This window comes from Xenopus laevis, chromosome 5L, assembly GCF_017654675.1.
Source record: "Xenopus laevis strain J_2021 chromosome 5L, Xenopus_laevis_v10.1, whole genome shotgun sequence".
Classification (NCBI taxonomy): Eukaryota; Metazoa; Chordata; class Amphibia; order Anura; family Pipidae; genus Xenopus; species Xenopus laevis.
The window spans coordinates 82466538-82491067 of NC_054379.1; the positions used below are offsets into that span (position 1 = coordinate 82466538).

General features: G+C 36.5%; 1 protein-coding gene across 1 annotated transcript in view; it reads left to right on the top strand.

Annotated features, from left to right (window-relative positions):
* Positions 1 to 24530, top strand: part of LOC108716846 (all trans-polyprenyl-diphosphate synthase PDSS2) — a 100222-nt gene that overhangs the window by 50894 nt on the left and 24798 nt on the right. The window contains exon 4 of the mRNA XM_018263337.2: positions 14442 to 14516. Within this exon, the coding sequence (XP_018118826.1) occupies positions 14442 to 14516 (75 nt within the window). The remainder of the gene's footprint in view (positions 1 to 14441; positions 14517 to 24530) is intronic.

A 24530-nucleotide genomic window follows, 5' to 3' on the forward strand; every position in this document is an offset into this window, starting at 1 on the left:
GGACTGGCAATTAGCTGTGGATATCCAGAACCATAATGAAAAGCAAAGCTCTCTTTTAATTGCCACTGGTAAAATTAGCAAAGTCAATTACTTTCCCCGAGGCTTTTTACTGTAGATATTAGAAAAATCATTGCTTTAGATAGCACTTTTTTAAATAACACAAATAACATGTTCATAATTCTTCTAATTACATTGTGCACTTCTGTGCACTTCAGTATGTTAAACATTTAGCCTAAATTTAATTTTTTAGTTAATATTCTTTAGAAGTTACTAGACAAATCTTCATAGTGGTATCTTCACATTTTCAATAATTTTTCCTAGCATTATGCCATTTAAATATGTGTGGCCATTACTGGAAATGTAAACATCAGCGGTTGTATTCTGCAGGAAAGCTGTAAACATTTCTGTGGGTTTTCTACAGGTTAGCTCTGATTAACACATTAATGGTCACTTGACCAAAAAATGGGCTGCTTGTCTTTTCAGGACTCTAACACTCCAACAATGTAAGTGGATCCTCATAAAATTGACTAGATTGTGATTGGGTCCTTGGTCATGGGACAGGGACTGATGGGAATGATGTATAATCTCTGTAAAAGTCCTGAAACATATGTAGGTGATTATTACAAGATAACTCTGCACACTAAGGGGCACATTTACAAAGCTCGAGTGAAGGATTCGAATTAAAAAACTTCGAATTTCGAAGTGTTTTTTTGGCTACTTCGACCATCGAATGGGCTACTTCGACCCTCGACTACTACTTCGACTTCGAATCGAACGATTCGAACTAAAAATCGTTCAACTATTCGACCATTCGTTAATCGAAGTACTGTCTCTTTAAGAAAAACTTCGACCCCCTACTTCGGCAGCTAAAAGCTACCGAAGTCAATGTTAGCCTATGGGGAAGGTCCCCATAGGCTTGCCTGCGTTTTTTTGATCGAAGGATATTCCTTCGATCGTTGTATTAAAATCCTTCGAATCGTTCGATTCGAAGGATTTAATCGTTCGATCGAACGAATAATCCTTCGATCGTTCGTTCGTAGGATTAGCGCTAAATCGTTCGACTTCGATATTCGAAGTCGAACGATTTTAGTTCCTAGTCGAATATCGAGGGTTAATTAACCCTCGATATTCGACCCTTAGTAAATCTGCCCCTAAAATAGCTATCATGTTAGTTGAGCAAAATAAACTTTACTTACACTGTATTTATTATTTAAATTTTGATTCCTTATGTTTTGGAATTATACAATCACAGCAAGCAGGCAGCTGCCATTTTGTGGACACGGTTATTAAGGGAAATTGTGTATCACCCCAAAATCTTGTGTATGAACCAGCATGAGGGACCTAATGTCCATGTGCAGTGCCCTACACAATTATAGAGCCTGAGGAGGGAAGGGGGAATGTGAGGAGAGCAGTGACATGTAGGAAGTGCTGAATGGAAAGTGAAAGTAATTGACTGCTCCTCCTCTATGCCACGGGCATAGAGGCGGGGCAGGTAATATTTGATTGACAGTTTAGATATTTAAACACCTTTATAACAGGTATGGATGTTTTAATGAAAAAAATTTTTGGGGTTCCATATTTAATTTGGAAAGGGCTTTTTTTGTGTAGGTGACAGGACTTTAAGTGAGCATATTCACCAGAGGCAATAATCAGAAACTCTTGCTATGTTGACCAATGTGCAACATAGTAAGTAACAGTTATTATTTTTTATATAACACAATCATCTCCCACAGCACAGACATAGTTTACATATACATTTCACTAGAATAAATACCCTACTCATGAGAGCAAGCAGCTGTCGTAACTCACACACACCGAATACTTACACAACTAGAGATACCAGTAGATCAGCTGTGGGGAGATTGGGTGTGCCAGGATCTATAGAAGGGCCAAAACTAGAGGAAAGCAGACAGAAGAGGTTTGTACAGAGCACCCCCTAGGCAAATAGGCACCTACCTAATACACATCATTGAAATTTTCTGTGCAGAAAAGGAATTTTCAGGGCAGGACTCTACACTGTCACTAGTACATGATGCTTGTTAATAATCTGTTGTTGCCAACGAGGAATAAAATACTGTTGGTAAACAACTTTTGCACTAAATTTTCAGTTACAATAGTGTTTGATAACGATATGTTCTAGAAATGATAGACCCTCCATCAATTCAAAGAAGCAACCAAACATGCATGTACTTTCATATTTATTTGGAGTGCTGCTTATTTGATAAATAATTAGAACTCAGAGTTATTATTACCCTGTGTTTGCATAGCTCTATACAGAGATTATACACCATTCACATTAGTCCCTACCCATGTTGAGTATTCAAAGCATCCCTACCCCTAGTAGGAAACCAGACGACCTGGATTAAAACAACGTAAGTGAGTGGAAATCATGTAAGTTCCCTGTATATAGCAGAGATGTTCCAAATCTCAGAGTGGCCAAATTGCTCGAGAAGGGAACTAATGCCTCTGCTCTAACAAGTGAGTTTTAAGAGAAAAGATGGTCTAATACTTACTTTGTAAGTAATTTTAAAGGAGAAGGAAAGCTACGGAGGCATTTTATTGCCGATAGATTAGCTGCAATAGTGCAAGCTAGAATGCTATATTTATTCTGTAGAATGTTTTACCATACCTGAGTAAAAAGCTCTAGAAACTCTCTGTTTGTTTAGAATAGGAGCTGCAGTATTAACATGGTGTGACATCACTTCCTGCCTGAGTCTCTACCTGCTCTGGGCTCAGATTACAGTAGAGAAGGGGGGGGAAGATGAGCAAACTGAGCATGCTCTTGCCCAGGGCAATGAGGTTTAAGCTGAAGGCAGGAAGTCTGATAGAAATGCCGTGTTTCTTTTGACAGGGGACTCAGAGCAGCATTACTTTGGGGGTTTACTGGTATATTTAGATGGACCTTTCTGAAAAGGCTTACTTAGTTTTAACCTTTCCTTCTCCTTTAAAGAATAGGAAGGGATTCCTGTTTTAGGGATGATTTAAGCATACAAAAATATAGTTAAAGAACTGTAAGCAAAGAATCCCAACTGTCTGTTATTGTAATTTAAATTAGTGGTTCACTGTATCTGTGGATTACATTGAGACTCACAATAATTGTATATTTTGAAAAGTCAAGTACTATTTATGGACAGTGGCATCTGCAATTACAAGGACAACTTCTAATTCAGGTAATACTGTGACCAATCTGCCTTGTGGGCTTTAGAACATGATGGCAAACAAATTTAGATTTTGTGAATCTAACCACAGTTATGAAACGTTAGGAGGGCTGTCCAGGACTCTTACATGTTTCCACCTTTCCTGCTAATTCTGTGTTATTATAGAACAGACAATACAATGTTACATGTTGCTGTTCCATTATGTACTTTATCAGAATCTCTCATGGATAATAAAGTTAATTATTTCTGAACTTTTACTTAACAGCCTGCAGCTGTTGTAACTGCTCTGTCTTACTTATGCTTATGGCTGGACTCACTGTGGACTCACTGTGCATAGGCTTGGCAGGGCCGGTACCACAGCCTTTCCACTGAATGTGCACCAGGGCTGTAATAAATATCCTGAGAAGGAAAGCTCTCTGCAACCACAAAAACATACCCCATATTTAATTCTCATTTTTAGGGAGCTAAATTAAAGATAAAACCAATACTTTTCCCTCACACTTGTACATAAATCTTGCTAGCTCTCTCATTAATCCCTGACATGCAAATCAAATGTCTCAAACTCCAGTACAACTGCATAGTATTATTGGAGGAAGCCACTTAACTGCCAGAATAAATTGATCATTAAATCTGGAATACATTAAAGAGACATCTTGGGAATAGTATCCTTACCAGAAAGAAGTAGAAGATTCTTACAAAACCTAATGGAAACACAGAGCATAATGGAACACCCCATTGCTTTTGTACTGTAGGACTCTTTATTTATTATTCATTATAATAACCAGCATTAGACATTTATCAGGAATGAGGTGTTAGGCTGGTGCTGCAGTGCAAGTTGGTGTTTTGTCAATGCCGCCTGTCGGTTTCTAAGTAGCAGTTATATTGATTCAGCTAAACAGAATGTATGGAAAATATAACACCACTTGAAGACACCATCACAGGCAATTTAGTGCTGTCCAACTTCGGCTGAGTTTATCCACAAATCAATTTGTTATTTATTGCAATAAGGAGGCTGATTTAAGTATCTGTCATAGCAAATTTGAGTTTTCTTTTTATTGATTGTTTGCAGGTTACAGAATTGCCTTTGCTGTAGCTTCAGCCCAAATGTCTTTTTAAGAACATCGTGTATTTTATTTGAAGCCTTAGTTTACATATGACTAAAGAACTATTGTTTAAATGAGCCATTAAAGGTAGTAAAGGTTTAATTATGTAGAAGCCACTAAAATTGTTAAAGTTCTGTAATAACTTTAAATTGCCATAAAATAGAAGAGTTAAGTTAGAAATAATCTCGAATAATCTTTCTACATTTAGTAAGGTTTTCTGTTTCAACTATATCATAGCATACTCTTAGGGGCAGATTTATCAAAGGACAAAATGAAGGTTCGAAGTTAAAAACTTCGAATTTCGAAGTAATTGTTGGGTACTTCGGCCATCAAATAGTCCAACTTCGAGTCAAAGTTGAAAAAAACTTTGAAGTTCGAAGGTCAATTTTTTTTGAAGTACTGTCTCTTTAAAACTTCGACCATTTGGCACCTAAAAGCTGGCAAAGTGCTGTTTTAGTCTACGGGGGGACCTCCTAGAACCTGTATGGAGGCAATTGGGGGAGTTTTGGAGAAGTTAAAAAAAACTTCGACCCGAAGTAGCACTACTTCGAATCGTACGATTCGAAGAAGGCCCCCTTCGACCCCAAAAAACTTCGACCACCTTTCGGTTGGTCTTTTTGAATTCGAAGTTCGAAGTTTTTTTAACCTAAAACTCGACCTTTGATAAATCTTCCCCTTAATGAACAATTAGGAACACAGACAGACAACTAAAAACAACATTCATGAGAACTCAGTTTTCCTGCTGCTCTAGTAAATCATAGTCCTGTAGTTTTCCGATTAAAAATTTGAACTGTGTGAGTTGTCGTTCAGTGCTGCAAATTCCACAGTTTTTATCATTGTAAATGTTCTTCTTAGCAGACATTCACTTTCCATCATGGAGATGACATTTTCAGATATATATATGTGTATAATATAACCCTCTAACATAACCGTTTTTAGGAAACAAACCTGATTTTTTTTATGTGCCTCTTACCAAGGCAAGGCGGGTTACTGCTTGGTTAGTTGAAAGTTGCCTTATTACATAAATACCTCTAAAAGAGAAATGGATCTGGCTCAAAATGACACATAAATAGATAGTTGTTGGCACATCTACACAGTGCTTTACAGAGATTATGCATCACTTACAATCAGTCCCTGTCAAAATGTATCTTACAGTCTAAACTCCCAATCACATTCACACACAATAAGACCATTTTTTATCAGAAGCCAATTAACCTGCCTGTATGTTTTGGCTTGTGGGAAAAAAAACAGACATACCTGGAAGAAAACCCACTCGGACAAAGGGAAACCATACAGACTCCTTGCACATAGTATCCAAACCAAAATCAAACTGAGGACTGAGCACTGCTACCCTCTGAGCCGCCATTGCTTTGTACCCCAAATCAATTATTTATTCAAAAACTGTATGTACTTTTTTTTTGTACATATTAAAATAACATTGAGGCTGAGATGGCTCACCATTTCAAGTTGTGTGTGTGTGTAGTGATGTCAAACCCTACGTTTAAATATACCTTTCCAATGAGGAGTCCAACATAGACTTTGTACCTATTTTGGCTAAAATTTAAATATAGAAAAATCTACACGTGTGTGCAGTTACTCTGCTCACATGATTCACACAGTGCTTACATGACTCACGCAAATGAATGTATTATAAGAAATAAGGTCATGGTCATGAAACTGTTCTGTTACTATATAATATTCTCATATTTTACAATAGGAGATAAATTATTCACTATATATATATATATATAAATAAACCTCCTAATTTTGTTGCTGTAATATCTTGGTGTGCCGTCTCCTTGCATTGCTTATATATATATATATATATATATATATATATATATATATATATATATATATATATATATTTATATATATATATATATATATATATAGGTACTGTTGGGTACTCTACTGTCGACAGACTGGAGAATCTGTCTAAAATTTGGCTGATTAAGAATTTGTACTAAATAAAAATACAATATGATTGTAAAGTTATGTACAGCTTAAGTCACTGGCATTCTATATTCTGTGATAAGTAGCATTTTAAGTATTTTTATGTTAGCAAATGAGAGTATCCTTCTGGTAATTGCTAGTAGAAGGAACAGAGTCTGTCCTATCTCCGGTTTCAGTAGAGGGGAACAGAAGCTGCATATCCTCAGCTAAATGCATTGTTAAAAGTTCATTCTATCACTTTGACATTTAGAGCAGGACTCTGTGTCTTTGTTCCTTCCTCTTCATATTACCAGTACCAGTCTCAGGATTTAGATACCCAAACCAGGATTTTTGCTTTAAGTTCATAAGTGATTGATCTGTATGATGGATATACGTTGTCAGAGTGTTCTTAGGATACTTGTATAAACCGTTATCCAATCTGATGCATGGCATTTGGTTTCAACTTCGCCACTTGAAGACCAATAGCTGATATCCAATCCTGTGTAGGATTTGAGAAAATGATCTTATCTCATACTTTATAGGGGAAACAGAGAAGGAAAGACCCTCATTTTACTTCTGTTCCCCATAACCCAACACATCTGGTAACACTGTAGGTACAGTGTCTTTTTGTTTCAGCTGCTACAGCAATATTTCCAGTGTATCCTGTTACATGTCTTTGGGGCTAGAATAGGATCGGCTACACAGCAGATCAACATGATTAAGAAAAGGAATTTCTAATTTTCTTCTGCGACATCAGCAAACAGAGCAAATTAGGTTTTGTACTGTGCATTACCTTCAGTCTTTGGCTCCTAATGAATTGTAGGGACCACTCAGCAGAGAATGTGTTAATGAAAGTAATCCAAAAACAAATCTAGAAGTGCATAACTGTAACACAATAGGTTTTTAGGAAGTTTTATTATCAAATAGAGGCGGACTGCAGTACTGAAAAGTATTGGGTTATTTAGGGCTACATCCTTCAGCTTGTTGTCTTCAATTACAAGAATGATAAAGACTGAAACAAAACACCTTAATTCAATCAGAACTAGGCACAGTTATAGGAAGCAAAGCCTAAGGATCAAATATCCTCAGAAGTGCTCACATAGGAAATTAAACATTTAAGAACGAAAAACTTTGAAAGCAGCTCAAGGGATAGCCTGGAGCTATACTGGCATATTTAAATTACAGGCAACCACAGATATTTTTAATTGATTTATTTTATGTTTCTCTGTTGTCATGAAAGCAAATTTAAAGAAACATTTATACACAATACATTGTACTGTTATTATGTAGGGGATAAAGTTGCTCTCACTTACTGATGTTATCAGTCGGGGTATTTGTGACTGTGATGGAAGTTGAAACTTTTTTCTGTTTCTGTTAATTTGTAAAAACCATATAGTTACTTCCCATTTGCCTTAACAATTGTCTAAAGCCTAAAGACAAGCATGAACTAATTTTAAGTTTAACTGACACATTCATTGTGTCTCATGTTCCAATCATCATAATGTACAGATGAGGTATACTGTAAAAATAAAATAAAGACAAAGGGGTTATTAAACACACTCTGTAGGTTTCCTGTGCCTTCTTCTGTAAACAGCACAGGGATGTCCCCTTTCAATATATGGGATATGCTGGGTGGGCATTGAAATTGAATAACTTGTAGTACTTACAGAAGCCAGAAGCTCGGCATAGATGTGTTAATTTTCTTTCTTGTATTCAGTTACATGATTGATGAATCCAGATTTTAAGGACTGGCGCACTCTGATAGTTTTGTACACTTTTGACACAAGTGAATGAAAGGAGGTTTATCAGAGGCCCATCGGATTGATGCACGGAACTCCGAAGCTGTATGACTTTCTCATATATAGACCTTTAGGGGGTTAATTATTAAAGTTTGAATTAGTCTAATAAATTCAAATATACTTGAAATTCGATTGGGAGGTTATTTAAGAAAAAATTTGAACGTCTAAAACTCGAACTAATCGAATTTGATTTGAATTTGACTAAACTCGAATCGATTTTTTTCTCCGAAAAAAACTCGAATGTCAGGAAGGCAATTAACATCTTCAAATGGGTCACTGGACCTCTTCCATTGACTTATACGTGAATTCGGCAAGTTTTAGGTGGTGAATAGTTAAATTCAAATTATTCCCAGGGTAAAGGTTTGATAAATCTCAAATTTCGAATTTGAATCAAGTTTGGATTATCCCCAATTCAAATTTAAGAGTTCTGCCCAAAAAAACTACAGTATTTGAAAATTTTCATTCAAATTTCCTATTTGACCCTTGATAAATCTGCCCTTTAGTGTGTGAGGAAATAACAAAACACTTTTAGTAGATAAAAAGGTGTATAAGAAAAGGGGTAGTTCTATGAATACAGGATTCTTTTGAACTACTGTAATCCCCAAAACTTCGTTTAAAAATTCAGTTCAAACTACACCTATGTTCAATATGAGCCAGATAAAAATATCCTGTTTAAAAACTGTGTTCTACCTGTTCTTTTTATTTTTATTATTCTCTTATTATAATTATGATCCACTTGTTTAGTGAAATCCACAACAAACATTTCTTTTATCAGTTTGACCATTCAATTATTGGGTCCAGTTGAGCCCAGGGTTAGCATTTGGCTCATACGGTAAACCTGTGCAATCCAATCAGGTGAGCAATTGCTGAAGAGCAGGAACTGCTGTATGATATAGAACCTTATTGTTTTGGCTTCATACACAGACCAATAAGCTGTGTAGAAACAACCCTCTGCTTTCCTGCAACTGTTAGACCCCACGTTATCTACAGAAAAGCTATTTTATGTATTTTATCCTTATGTTACCTTTCTGTTTCAGCTTCAGACTTTTTCCCCTAATTCTAGACATTTGTATCTACTGTATGTTTTGAACACTAAACAGAAGTAGAGAACCTACTGTAAACTGGAATGCAACCATGTTAAAAAACAAAACAGGAGTAACCAAATAATGTAAGATTAACAAAAATGAAATTATTTAACCCTTTCTCTGCCAGCCGATTTGGCTGATTTGGTACTTTTATTGGTAGACCATTTTTTGAACACTTTGGTTCTCTTTCAATTTATGGGCCTTTCCTGGGGGGATCTTTTAATTTACCCAGGAAAACAATAAATAGGTTTTTTTTGGGACAACCTGAGCTTTCAAAATATGCTAGAACTCTGGTGTAAATCTACATTTGTAAAAACAATATAGTCTTCTAAGGGCCCCATTTACTAAGGGTCGAAGTGAATTTTCAAATTCAAAAGCTTCGAATTTCAAAGTAATTTTTGGGTACTTCGACCATCGAATAGGCCAAAAATCGTTTCGAATTGAAAAAACTTTGACTTCAAAAATCGATGTACTTTCTCTTTAAAAAACTTCGCCACCTAAAACCTGCTGAATTGCTGTTTAGCCTATGGGGGACCTCCTATAACCTTTGGCTAAGTTTTGAGTAGTCAAAGTATTTATTTGTAAAATCGTTCGCATCGTTTGATTCGAACGATTCTATCGATCAGCCGTTTTCGATCGAAAAAATACTTTGACTATCGAAGTATCAAATTCGATGGTCGAATTTCAAAATCTTTTAACTTTCGAAATTCGACCCTTAGTAAATGTGCCCCTAAGTGTCTAATAAAATTTAAAAAACATGTTTCACATAATACAATCACATAGATCAGAAACATAATTTATTTTATGTAAGAGGACATGATTTGGAAAGTTCTGTCTCCTGAACACGCCAATACCAAATTTATTTAGTTTTATGGAGATTTCTCACTCTCAATCTCTAAGCAGTACACTACCAAATTTCCAAAGCACTGCTCCACAAAACAACATACTTCTCATTTCAAGGCCAAACATTCTGCTAACAGTAGGTTTACTTTAGAAAACTACCCATTATTAGAAAGAATTTCTGGAGAATCAAAAATGGGTAAATATATCTATGTACTCCAAACTATTAAGTTGCAATTCTTTCCTAAATTTATAATTTTTTATAGAAATTTGTGAATCTTTTGAAAAATGACCCAAAAGCTTCCAATCTACATCATCATATCTCCCAGACATCATTAGGTACCAATGTAAAACACCCTAAATATGAATGCCAGTTGTCCACTGAACAATTTGATGTCCAATATGTATTGGACATCAAATAGTAAAAAGACCCCCCAAAACCATATATTTTTGTAAAGTACATATTCTGACAAATCCAAAATAGGTAATTATGTATTTCTACTCTAAACTATCATATTGCAAAGCTACGCTAAAGGTAGCGTTTTTTATTACATTTCTGAAAATTGCCTAAAAATATTGCAATTGGCCACATTTATCTAACCTATTTCTTACACACAATTGGAAAACACACTAAATATTGATGGCATGGGTCTACTGATGCCCAATGTGCATAGATATACCAAAGCAGCTGACGTGTGGACCCCAAATAAAATATTGCATATGAATTTTCTAGGCTGCCTAAATAAAATATGACGAACAACAAGGCAAACATAAAACTGCAATAAAATCACAAAAATCAATAAAACAGCAAAAGAACTGATCCAACAGCGTGGTTAGTGGTCAGACCCAATAGTCACGCTGTGAAATGTACAGTTTTTAGGGGAAAAACAAGAGGTGAAATGATAAAATGTAATCTAAAAAAAGTAAGAAAAAAATGTAAAAGTCTGTGTTTGTGTATGCATGTGTGTATACTTCTAAAAGGTATGTGAAAGTGTGTATAGGAGTTTGTGAGGGTGTTTATAAATATATATATATATATATATATATATATATATATATATATATATATATATATATATATATATATAACAAACAAGGGAAAGTTGTGCTCACCACTAGTTTTTAAAACCATTAGGCGGGGGTGCAATGAGGGTGTGACCACAAAATAAATATAGACAAATACAAGATTCCTCTGCACTCAACCCATTATCAATATATTTAAGACAGACATTTTGTGCATACTGCTACTGAAAAATGCCTTACCCTTTAAACAAAACAGGGATTGTTTGTCCATATATTGCAATATATTTAAGCTGGCCAACTACGTCAAAGTCATCCCATATCTGGCCAGTCCTATGCTCAATTTTCATCTGATTCATTAAGAATTCTATGGTTTAATTATACATTTTATAAAAGGGACGAATACGTTTTACCTGCAACTTACTAGCTGCTTTCAAAGTAAAACTCCCAAACTTGGCTGCCCTTTTATTAGACACCAGTCTATTAGAGCAGTGACCAGCTCCATGTTGTAGCTCCCACCCCCTCCAACTATAGTCAGGTGATCCCACTGGTGTCTAATAAAAGGGCAGCCAAGTTTGGGAGTTTTACTTTGAAAGCAGCTAGTAAGTTGCAGGTAAAACGTATTTGTCCCTTTTATAAAATGTATAATTAAACCATAGAATTCTTAATGAATCAGATGAAAATTGAGCATAGGACTGGCCAGATATGGGATGACTTTGACGTAGTTGGCCAGCTTAAATATATTGCAATATATGGACAAACAATCCCTGTTTTGTTTAAAGGGTAAGGCATTTTTCAGTAGCAGTATGCACAAAATGTCTCTGTCTTAAATATATTGATAATGGGTTGAGTGCAGAGGAATCTTGTATTTGTCTATATATATATATATATATGTACAAAAGTACAAGAAACAAAGCCTTAAAAGAAAAAGAATAAAGCTAACTAAAATGTTTATTGTGTACATGCATGTATGTGTGTGTATGTGTAAATGTGTGTATACGTGTAAAAAAAAAGGCTACTTACCATTCTGAAGTCCAGGAGGGTCCTTGGCAGCCATGGGGGTCCTAAAAGCAGAGTCCACACAGCAGGAAGTCACAGACTGGCTGGAAGAGGCAGAGAGGAGACGCAATATAAGTGCAAACACGACATGTCCCCGAAACTGGAAGAGGCAGAGAGGAGACGCAATATAAGTGCAAACACGACATGCACCCGAAACATGTCGTGTTTGCCACCACTAGGAATTAAAGTTTTTTTGCAGTAATTTTGCTGGAGTTTATTCTTCTTCTTCAATTTTGCATCAGACACATGTCTGCATAATTGTAGGCAGGTCCTGCAACGATCACATCGCAGGACCCATGTGGCCCCCCTGCTCGTTGCCTAAGGGTTGGGAGAGCACCGGAGCCCTCTGCAGAAGGAGCAAAAGATGTGAATGCAGAGAGTAGCCCTTTCCAGTCAAGAACGTAGGTACTATGTGCTTGGCAGTTGGAACTTTTCCCTGCAAGAATGTAGTCCCTACATGCTTGGCAGATAAAGTATTAAATATTTCCAAAAAATATTATCGGAATGTTTTCTGATAAAAGAGTCAAACTACTTAAAATGTATGTTCTCTGTGCACACACAAATTTTGAGACTACTGTACTCCATAACAAATGAAACAAAAAAGTAACTGATCCAACAGTTACACTGCCAAAATAAACCATTTTTAGGTGTGTGCAAAAGAGAGCAAAAGTGTGCAAAATGAAAAAATAAAAATCTTCACTAAAATGTGTATGAATGTATGTAAGTGTGTAAAAAACGGGCACTTACTGGTTTTGTTGCAAGATGTTATAGTGGGGGGGGTCCTGGAGGTCCTTGATGTAGAGCTTTGCGCAGCAGGAAGTGCGTTGGGTGGCACCAGGGGGAGAAGGAAGCCGGGAAAGAAGCAGCAGATGCGTCAACCGCGTCACAGGACCGATGTGACAGCCCCCTAACCTCATTGCCCAGGGGGCTGTCGTTCCTCCCAACTCTCTGTGTAGGTGGAAAAAGCTGCTAATGCAGAGAAGAAGGGTTCATCTGCTGAGGAACGTACATAGTACATTCTTGGCAGATTGAGCCCTTGCCTGACTGCACGGGTAAAAGGTTAATGATTTCTTAATGGTGTGGGGTAATAAATACCCACTTCTGGTATTTTTATGTAAATTTTTGGCTTTGTGAATCGGATGTTATATAGAACAGTGAAGGGTTATAATATATTTAATCATTAATGGAGGCCACAGAAGGCAGCAAATGATCTTCAGATGGCTTTCTTCTCCCTGCAGCAAATAATGCCGCTCCTATTCATTCGAAAACAGATGGAGGTGCTTGGAGGAAGTTTGATTACTACATTCAGCATTTATTTATATATTGCCTTGTCTACTCCCACATGAAGAGACAGTAATGGTTTGTCTGTCATCTTTTATTTGCCCACAATAGCTTTTTACACATACATACATGAAACAGTTAACCATGTATAATATGTTGGAGAGAATTAGCCTCTATTACTGTTTGCTTGGATTTAGCCACATTTATACTTTTGGTGTAAAATCTTTTCAAGGTTATAAAAATTATGACCACCGCCAACTTCATTCTCATAGTAACAGAGAATTTCTTATCTATTATTTAAAAAGCTTATGATTATATTAAAGGAGAATTAAAGGTCTTCTAACTTGCTGGTGCTAAAAGTTAGGCAACCCAAGTGATCACACGTACTTACCCTGGGCAGTTGCTCCTATCAGAAGAAAACTGCACCGGCCCAGGATTCTTCCAGCGAGCCAGAAGACAATCGCTCTGTGGTGCTCGATGGAAGAATCCCAGACCAGTGCACTTTTCTTCTGATAGGAGCACCGGCCCTAAGTTTCAGGTAAGTACATGCAATCACTTGGGGGTTCCTACATTTTGGCACCCCAAGTTAGAAGACCTTTCCTTCTCTTTTAAATGGCAGATTGAAGTAAACTTACAGTTTGTGAACTGAACTTTGGAGTGTTTTTTACTTTTTACTTGCATACATTACTGTCCTATTTACATGGTGGCTAGGGTAAGTCGTGAGGCATTATTTTTTATTCCTTTTGTCATTTATTTTCCCAAACATACTGTACCTATCATATCTTTGAAATCACAGGTCCTACTTTGCAAGTGCATATGCCTATTGTTTGTGCATTACTCACCTTATATAAGATTTTTCAGGGTAGCAGGGCAAATACAGAGCATACATTTAGGAGCTTTAAAATAATCCATTTACTAAGGATTTCCAGCTTCAGTTTGTTACTGATACAGAGCAGAGCCATTGATTACCTAAGCTATATGAGATGTGGTGGGTTTCACGCGTCTTCTTTGGTGTATATATCCCAATATATGAAACACTGACATGAAAGTGTTTAATAAATTGAGGGGGTTTGATCTATGATATCTGCCTCTAAATTATGCTATTAGTACAACTGTATATAAAAGAAGCAGTTGCTAAAATGATTTATTGTCTTATTTTAGGTATTGGAGATCATAAGTGGTACCATAGGTGACATGGCAAAAGGAATATACTATGAAAATTCTTATATGCCAGAGGTAAGTTTGCTTACATTATATCATTGTATAAGATATAAATCACTTCATATTATTACTAAAAGCAGAGGTGTAATTGATTTCTGCCTTTACTACATATAAATAAATATGCAGCCAGTTGCCAAAGTTTGCAGTATTGTCTTCTGCACAAGGAAGTTATAAATTAAGCCACCATCAGTTGCTAAATGCTCAAAAAAGTAGCAATCCACCATCAGTTGCCAGAGTGCAGTTAAATCAACTGCAAGGCTGAAAGATAGTATCATATACTGTGTCACTTTCCAGAGAGACAAAAGCAGCCACGCTCCATTTCTTGGTAAACAGACATAATTTAGCTGCATGTAGTGAACTGCCAGAGAGATTCGAGAAGATGAATGCAACAATTACATTTTAGAGTCCTTCTATTACCAATGAAAAAGAAACCACATTCTATTAGTGCAGCAGAGTAGTGAATTTTGAATACCAAACACGTCTTCCTTAATGTACTTCTCTATAACGTCTCTGTAAAAGAAACAGACTGTATATAAAATGAAAGCACCAGCACAGAATTAATACTATTATAAACATGTATTTATAATGTGTGTATTCATTGATTATGCAGATTACATACAAAAACAGCCAATAATCAGTATAAGACGTTAAGAGGACCCTGTCCAAACGAGATTACAATGTAAAAACCAATAAAACCAAGAGAAAGCACTTATCAAACATATGTTGGAACACTGTACAATTAAAGGCTGCATACATCAAACCTCTAAACTACGTACACATATGTATACATGTTTTGTCATGGGAAACCCATGTTTCATCAGTTAATAGTGCTCCTCCAAATGAATCCAGCATTGAAATCTGTTTTTCAAAAGAGCAACCAGAATTTGTTATACTGTATTTATTTTTGAAATCTAACATGGGTCTAGACATGTTGTCAGTTTCCCAGGTGCCCCCAGTCATGTGACTTGTGCTCTGATAAACTTAAGTCACTCTTTACTGCTGATGTTTCCCACCTCCCTTTCTCCCTCCAGCAGCTTTACTATGGGAATGTAATAAGATAGCAGCTCCCTAACACAAGATTACAGCTCCCTGGTAGATATAAGAATAACACTCAATAGTAAAAATCCAAGTCCGTCTAACCCAAGTCAAAACTCCTCAATAGCCCTCAATAGTAAAAATCCATGTGCCACTGCGACTCCGTTAGTTACATTAAGTAGGAGAAATAATGGTCTGTCAGAAAGCAGTTCCATAGTGCAGCACTGGCACTTTCTGAAAGCACATGACCAGGCAAAATCACCTGAGCTGGCTGTCTACACACCAATATTACAACTAAAAAAAATACACTTGTTGGTTTAGGAATTAAATTTTACATAATAGAGTGAATTATTTGCAGTGTAATTTAGAAATAAAAACTACATAATAATCCCTGTAATCTTCCCAATTTATTGAAAAATCTGTATGAATAATCACAAATTATATTTCAAAATGAAATATTCCTGATACTGTCTTATTATTGTAGTACATTTATGAATATCTCAACAGTTTTCCACTACTGTACCCTGTTTTTTTGTGTTGTGATATTCCAAAATGTATATATATGTGTATTTATATTTTTCTAAACTAACGTTTAATTTCAAATATTAGATCAGTGTAGTCAATACAAAACAACCAAAGACAATAAATTTGAGTTACGCTCAATGTATTCTTTCTTATTTCCACGTTTTGTATGCAGTCTTGTATATATTTGTCACAACAATTTGAAATGAAAGCAAACATATGAAATCTAAATACGTGGTTTATCAAGAGTTTGCAATTTTTATAGATGTAAACAATAATTATGGCTTTGTAAACCTTCACTGATACTTTCAGATTCTACAATTTGTTTTATTTTCTACATTGGACCAAATTGAAATTGTCTGAATCCTTTCTCCTCACATGGTTGGTAAAGAGTTACTACTAAACAGTGCTGAGCACTAGTGATGAGTGGGTCAGGAAGAACTCAACCCTCACCTGAACTTAACCCACAAAATGTTGCAATGGTAGGACATGCACGTACACATACCCTTGTCTTCCTGCTTCTAAACCACTTCTACACACATCTCTGGTGCCAAGACAGGGAATCTTCAGGAGCAGAGTAGGAGTATATTTCGCCAATCTGACCTGCACCCAACCTGAACCCGCAATAGTTGCCTAAAGTTCAACCTAAAGCTGCCCACCCAGTTAGTAAACCCAGTTTCAGGTCAACCCACACATTACTACTATCACCCTACAGAGAAGAAAGTAATTTGACTGCTCACAGCAGCTGAACACATTATGCTGAACTGACACAAAAATCAGCTTTGATAAATGTTTTTCAGTTCATTGATTGACAGTCAGGAAAGTTTTGACATATGGGGAATAGGCTGGGAATTCAATTCAGTATTTAGTAAACTGAATATTTTTGTTTCACGAATAGGATAATTTTGTGTTTGTATAACTGGCAACTATTTCAGGAAATACTTTGGTTACTATTTTTTTTTCTCCTCTAACCAGAATGGTTCTGATGAGATACTCTACTTATTGGCCAAGCACTGTATCCAGCTATATCAGTTCATTCTAATGAATTGAATGAATCTGTAATCAACTAAAACTGCTTCTGTTAGAACCACTTTGAATGGCATAAATTTTGCCAGTTATACAGAGAATGTAACTGAGACACTTTTTCGAAATGTCGAGATTTCTCTTCCCACCACTTGATAAACTTGAGACACATAATATTTGTTGGGTACCGCATAACACAAAAATGACATCATTTACTCCAATCTTCATATTGTCTTGTGCCTAATAGAGTATAAAATACAATTACGAGGTCTTATTATGACTGTCTCATAGGAAGTGATGAGATGCTGTAATAAATGTCTGCTGGTACAATCGCTGTTAGTAACAATGCATGGGAAGATAAAAGTTATTTAAAGGGGAACTATCACAAATATGAAAATTCTATATAAGCTTCCTCATACCGAAGTAAAAAACTTTCTAAATACAATCAATTAAAAATTCTGCATTATTTCTGAAATAATCAAGTTTACCTTCACTGTTCATCTGTTCATCTTGGGTGTCAGACGAATGATCCAATATATCTTATGGGGGGCTCCCTTTCCTAGCAGATGTATACGAGTTCACTCAAATAACTGATTCCAGTACAAACAAAATCTATAACTGCCTTTTGCACAAATTCTGCATGTAGAGAGACAGGATTTCTGGTTATTTTAATAGAGTGAGCTCTAATACATATTCTAGGCAAAAGGAGCCCCCCTATAAGATACATTGGATCTAACTGTCAATAATTATCTGGCACCCAACTCATGACGATAGAATGAGGAGAAACAGATGCTGAGAGAGGAATATTGAAGATGAATTTGATTATTTCAGAAATGGTACAGAATATTTAATTGATTGTATTTAGAAAGTTTCTTATTTCAGTAAGCTGAAGCTAATATTAAATTCTCATTTTCACGATAGTTCCCCTTCAATGATTGATGGTGAAAAGAATCACTAGGAATTTCATGCAATAAAACTATTATTACATTATTTCTTCTCTTTGTATCTATTGTAAAAAGTATTCTTAAGAAACAAGGTAAGAGGGAGACAAGGAAAATAAATGCAAACTAACTTATCACAGGATTATGTTTCTGAATGGATGGGACGGATGCATCTTTGTTGTTGTCTTCATATTGTTCTTTTATTTTCTTGTATTTGTCTGCAGTTCTGTCATTTGTTATCTTAATGGATGTTATAATTTATTACCATACTTTTAATATTATCCTTAATGGGATGAAAGCAGTCTGCTTTATATATACCAGAACTGTAAAAAATGGTCACATGTGGTGGTCACTGTGAAGACAGTAATATATCACACAATAGTTAGCTGTTGGTCACTTGAAGATAAAGTGGGTAAATGTTTTTTTTATTATGCTTTTATACATTATGCTGCATTTTACAGAATTACAGAGTTTAATCACTTCATGATACAAACTCATTTTACTGGGACAGTCACATTACCTTTTATTAGGGCCAGTTTCATCAAGAGCCATTTAGGGCACATGGAGCAGTGACTCTGCTGAGAAGCAGATCTGCTCCCTTCCACATCTGTGAATGTGAGACTGGCACATGGGGTGAGGGGAAATAGAGAGAGGATGGCACATGAGAAGGGCAGTGAGACAAATTGTGCAAAATGGAGACATTCGGGAAAAAGAAAATATAAATAAAATGTAAGCTCAATAGGGCAGAGATCTCCTTACACCTATGGCATTTGATGTAACCCCATTTTTTTGTGCTAATACTTTATTGTAAAAATCTATGTTTTTTAAACATTAATAAAAGGTGTAGAGTAAAAACATTTGGGTGGAAAAGGGGATGGGTTGCCTTGGGTGGCAAGTAGTACCAAAAAAAGAAGGTATAGTGATACCATGCATAGTTATGTTTAGGTATGCTAATTTCTTTTCTCATGGCTAGATAAGGTAAAATGTTATTTGCAATGTTCAGAAAAACCAAACTGAATTTTTATGTTTAAAGGAGAATTAACCTCTAAAAATAAATAGGGCTAAAAATGCCATGTTTTATATACTGCACTTATTGCACCAGCCTAAAGTTTCAGCTTGTCAATAGCAGCAATGATCCAGGACTTCAAACTTGTCACAGGGGGTCACCATCTTGGAAAGTGCCTGCGACACTCACATGCTCAGTGGGCTCTGAGCAGCTGTTGAGAAGCTAAGCTTAGAGTTTGTTGCAAAGTATCAAGCAGAAAATTAGGTTGGCCTGTAATATAAGCTGATGCTACAGGGCTGATTATTAAATTCTGATGCTAATTGCACTGGTTTCTGTGCTGCCATGTAGTAATTATCTTTATTAATTACTAATCAGCCTTATATTGTGACATTTATATTCTATGTGTACTGTATATTGCTAGTGCCTAAGCTCAGTAATTGACAGCACAATGGAGCATGTGCAGTTAATAAGCAGAAAAGAAGATGGAGAGCTACTGGGGCATCTTTGGAGACAAGATCTTTACTGCTAAAGGGCAGTGGTTGCCTGGGGCTGGTACAGAAGCACAAAACATAATGTACAACATTTCTAGCCTGCTTCTTTAGTTTAACTTTCCTTGTCCTTTAATCTGAACTGTTCCCACTTTGTGTCAGTTCCTGTATAATTTCATATACATACTACAGTAGCTTAGTTTTCAGTCAAAACACTTTTTATAAAGGCAATTTTAAAGTTTGTTAGAATTTTATAATGAATTCTGGTTATATTAGCCTGGCTTCCTCACCAATACTTGGGGGTAGGAGCTTCAAATTTGGTAATTCAGATATTTATATCACATCTTATTCTGTCTGAAATTCCAAAGTTGCCATTGTAGAACTTCCCTTACTTTCCTGAATTAATAGCCTGTTTGTGCCTGGTGTATTTTGATATGATGCATAGTTGCTACAAAAGATATAGTTTCTTTTCAAATCAGTCTCATATTTTCTGAACCCTCCTTTGCCCCTGTAACTTTGCACCCTTTGGCACGTGGTCAAGTTAGAAAGATTAGAGTCTGCTGAAGGAATTTGATTTAGTTTCTGGTTCTGATTTCTAGAAAGATGATACTTTGTGAATAAGATGAGCTTAAATTTCATTTCTTAGGATATCATGTGTAGCATTTTCTGTGCTGTGCTTTGGTACAATATAACGTGTTTAGTGGAGGCTAATAGAAATGTGGTTGTATTTAAATCAAACCATGATAAAAACTTTAAAAAGTAGATAGAATGTTTGCTTATTTGAGCCTACGTTAGATGCCAGTAATTTAAGACATTGTGGCACAGAGGAAACCATTACTGCCTTACAGTGCTCTGGGGTTTCTGGGTCTGATTTTAAAAGGGCACTATATAAATGGGATTTATATTCATGGTTGCTCATGTTTCATCTGAGTGCACTGGTTTTTGCCCATTGGCCAAAAAACGTACTAGTTAGTTAATTGGCTTGTGTTAAAATATACCTGTGTGTGTAATCCTACTCTGACCTCTACATTCATAACTGGAACTACATCTTCTCTCTTAAAGGAACAGTTCAGTGTAAAAATAAAAACTGGGTAAATAGGCTGTACAAAATAAAAAATGTTTCTAATATAGTTAGTTAGCAAAAAATGTAATGTATAAAGACTGGAGTGACTGGATGTCTAACATAATAGCCAGAACACTACTTCCAGTCAGTGACTTTAAAGGAGAATTCAACTGTGAATTTAAAAAACCCCTACCCCCATAGACCCCCCTCCCTCCCCCCCCCCAGCCTAGCTGCTACCCGGGCAAATGCCCCTAAGTCTTAACTTACCCCTCGGTGCAGATTCTGTCCAGCGAGTTCTCGGCAGCCATCTTCCGGCTCTTTGGTAATCTTCTAAATGATAGCAACGTATCGGAAATTTCAATGACTTTCGGCACATGTGCATTTGTTGCGAGGTGGAAGTTTGATTGGGTTAGAGGAGGAGAAGGAATCGAAAAGTGATCAAATGGATGCTGTAGCATTACTATTAACCTTTTCACAACCGGAGTGGCAGGTATTAAAAGGTTTCAAAAAGGCTGTTTACTGATTACATTTTTGGCAGGGGGTTTACATGTCTGTTTAAGGATACCAGCCTAGCCAACTATATAACACTAAATGAGGAATAAGACATAAGGCAAATATAATTTCAAATATCTCCTTGTCCTTTCCTATTTTGATGTTACATAGTTACATACAGTAGTTAAATTGGGTTGAAAAAAGACAAAGTCCATCAAGTTCAACCCCTCCAAATGAAAACCCAGCATGCATACACACACCCCTCCCTACTTTTAATTAAATTATATATACCCATACCTATACTAACTATAGAGCTTAGTATCACAATAGCCTTTGATATTATGTCTTTCCAAAAAATCATCCAAGCCATTCTTAAAGGCATTAACTGAATCAGCCATCACAACATCACCCAACAGTGCATTCCACAACCTCACTGTCTTGACTGTGAAGAACCCCCTACGTTGCTTCAAGTGAAAGTTCTTTTCTTCTAGTCTAAAGGGGTGATCTCAGGTACGGTGATCCACTTTATGGGTAAAAAGGTCCCCTGCTATTTGTCTATAATGTCCTCTAATGTACTTGTAAAGTGTAATCATGTCCCCTCGCAAGCGCCTTTTTTCCAGAGAAAACAACCCCAACCTTGACAGTCTACCCTCATAATTTAAGTCTTCCATCCCTCTAACCAATTTAGTTGAACGTCTCTGCACTCTCTCCAGCTCATTTATATCCCTCTTAAGGACTGGAGTCCAAAACTGCACTACATACTCCAGATGAGGCCTCACCAGGGACCTATAAAAGCATAATTATGTTTTCATCCCTTGAGTTAATGCCCTTTTTTATGCAAGACAGAACTTTATTTGCTTTAGTAGCCACAGAATGACACTGCCCAGAATTAGACAACTTGTTATCTACAAAATACCCTAGATCCTTCTCATTTAAGGAAACTCCCAACACACCAAAGTGCATAACCTTGCATTTATCAACATTGAACCTCATTTTCCAGTTTGCTGCCCAGTTTTCCAACTTAGACAAATCACTCTGCAAAGTGTCAGCATCCTGCATGGAACCTTCTGCACAATTTAGTATCATCTGCAAAAATAGAAACAGTACTTTCAATGCCCACCTCCAGGTCATTAATAAACAAGTTGAAAAACAAGGGACCTAGTACAGAGCCCTGTGGTACTCCACTAACAACACTAGTCCAATTAGAAAATGTTCCATTTATCACCACTCTTTGTAGTCTATCTTTTAGTCAGTTCTCTATCCAGGTACAAATACTATGTTTCAGGCCAACATTCCTTAATTTAACCAGTAACCTTTTGTGTGACACTGTATCAAATGCTTTAGCAAAGTCTAAGTAAATCACATCCACTGCCATCCCAGAACCGAGGTCTCTACTTACCTTCTCATAAAAAGAAATTAAGTTAGTCTGGCAAGATCTATCACGCATAAAACCATGCTGGCACAAACTCATAGTATTATGATTTGCTATGAAGTCCAGTATCTTATCCTTTATTAACCCTTTGAAAAGCTTTCCTACCACTGAAGTCAGACTAACTGGCCTATAGTTTTGAGGCTGAGAATGGGATCCTTTTTTGACAAGCGGCACCACATTAGAAATTCGCCAGTTTCTCTGCACTATGCCAGATCTCAATGAATCCTGAAAAATTAAGTAAAGAGGTTTGGCAATCACAGAGCTAAGCTCGCTAAGTACCCTGGGATGAATACCATCTGGCCCCGGACCTTTGTTAATCTTAACATGTTCTAGTCTCTTTTGAATTTCCTCATGTGTGAACCATGCATCATTAGTTGTATTACTAGAATTGGGACTATTAAGAAGGAAACCTTCACTTACTGGTTCCTCATTTGTGTAGACAGATGAAAAATATGAGTTCAGAATCTGCGCTTTTATTTTGTTTTCATCAACCAGCTGACCCCCCTCTGATAGTAAGGGTCCCACCCCTTCCTGCTTTATTTTTTTACTATTAACATAGTTAAAAAATAATTTAGGATTTTTTTTACTGCTTGCTGCAATATCCTTTTCTATAACAATTTTAGCTTGCCTTATAGCTTCTTTGCATGATTTATTGGCCTCCTTGTACCTTATAAATGATTCGGCTGTCCCAGCTAACTTGAAACCATTGAATGCATTTAAAGCATGTCTTTTCTTACCCACCTCAACACCAACGCTTCTATTGAACCAAAAAGGTTTTGCTTTGCAACGACGTTCCTTGCGTACAAGTGGAATATACTGACAAGTATATTTATTAAGCAGCATTTTAAAGACTTCCCATTTTTGTTCTGTGTTTAACCCTGTGAAAAGCATTTCCTATTTAATATGTTGAAGAGATTCCCTTATACTGTCAAAGTTTGCACGTCTGAAATTTAGTGTTTTAGTTACTCCCTTATAGAATTGCTTCTGCAACAGAATCTCAAAGGAGACCATGTTATGATCAATATTCCCTAAATGCTCACCCACACAAATGTTAGAGATGAGTTCAGTATTATTAGTTATTACAAGGTCCAAAAGAGTGTTATTCCTAGTAGGTTCTTGAACGAGCTGGAATAAAAAGTTATCATTCAGCATATTTACAAACCTACTAGCTTTTTCTGTCTTAGCAACCCCATTACCCCAGTCAATGTCTGGATAATTGAAGTCACCCATAGCAACAACTTGACCCAGCTGTGAAGCCGCTTGTATCTGCAAGAGTAGCTGGGCTTCATACTCGACACTTATACGAGGTGGTTTATAGCATACACCAATGATAATTCTTTTTGTAACCTCTTGCCCAGTCAAAATCTCTACCCAGAGTGATTCTACACCCTCTCCATTGCCAGCTATGGTTATTTCTTTAGCGCAAGGCTTTAATTCAGGCTTTACATACAAACACACTCCTCCACCCTTTTTAATCCCTCTGTCCCTCCTAAAAAGGGTGTAACCATTTAAATTCACAATCCAGTCACATGCTTCATCCAACCATGTCTCAGTGATACCAATTATATCATAATTTTTAGAGCATGCAATTAATTCTAGGTCTCCCATTTTACCTGACAAACTCCGTGCATTTGCCAGCATACAGCGTAGGTTACTACTTTTACTTTTGAAATTTGCATTACTTAGTGGAGAATTATTGCATTAGTATTATTATGTTTTCTGTGTAACAGAGGGACATCCTTAGCTGGTAAACTGTATGCCCCCCTCACTCCTCCCCCATGAACCCCTAACTAACCCCACTGCCCCGTCTACCTTAGCTTCCCCATAATTCTTTATCTCACCCACCCACCCCCTCGCTTAGTTTAAACACTCCTCCAACCCCTTAGCCATTCTTTCCCCTAGCACCGTGGACCCCCTTCCATTGAGGTGCAAACTGTCACGACTCTAAAGGTTGTACCCCAAGGAAAAATCAACCCAGTGCTCTAGGAACCCAAACCCTTCCTTCCTACTCCAAGACTTGAGCCACG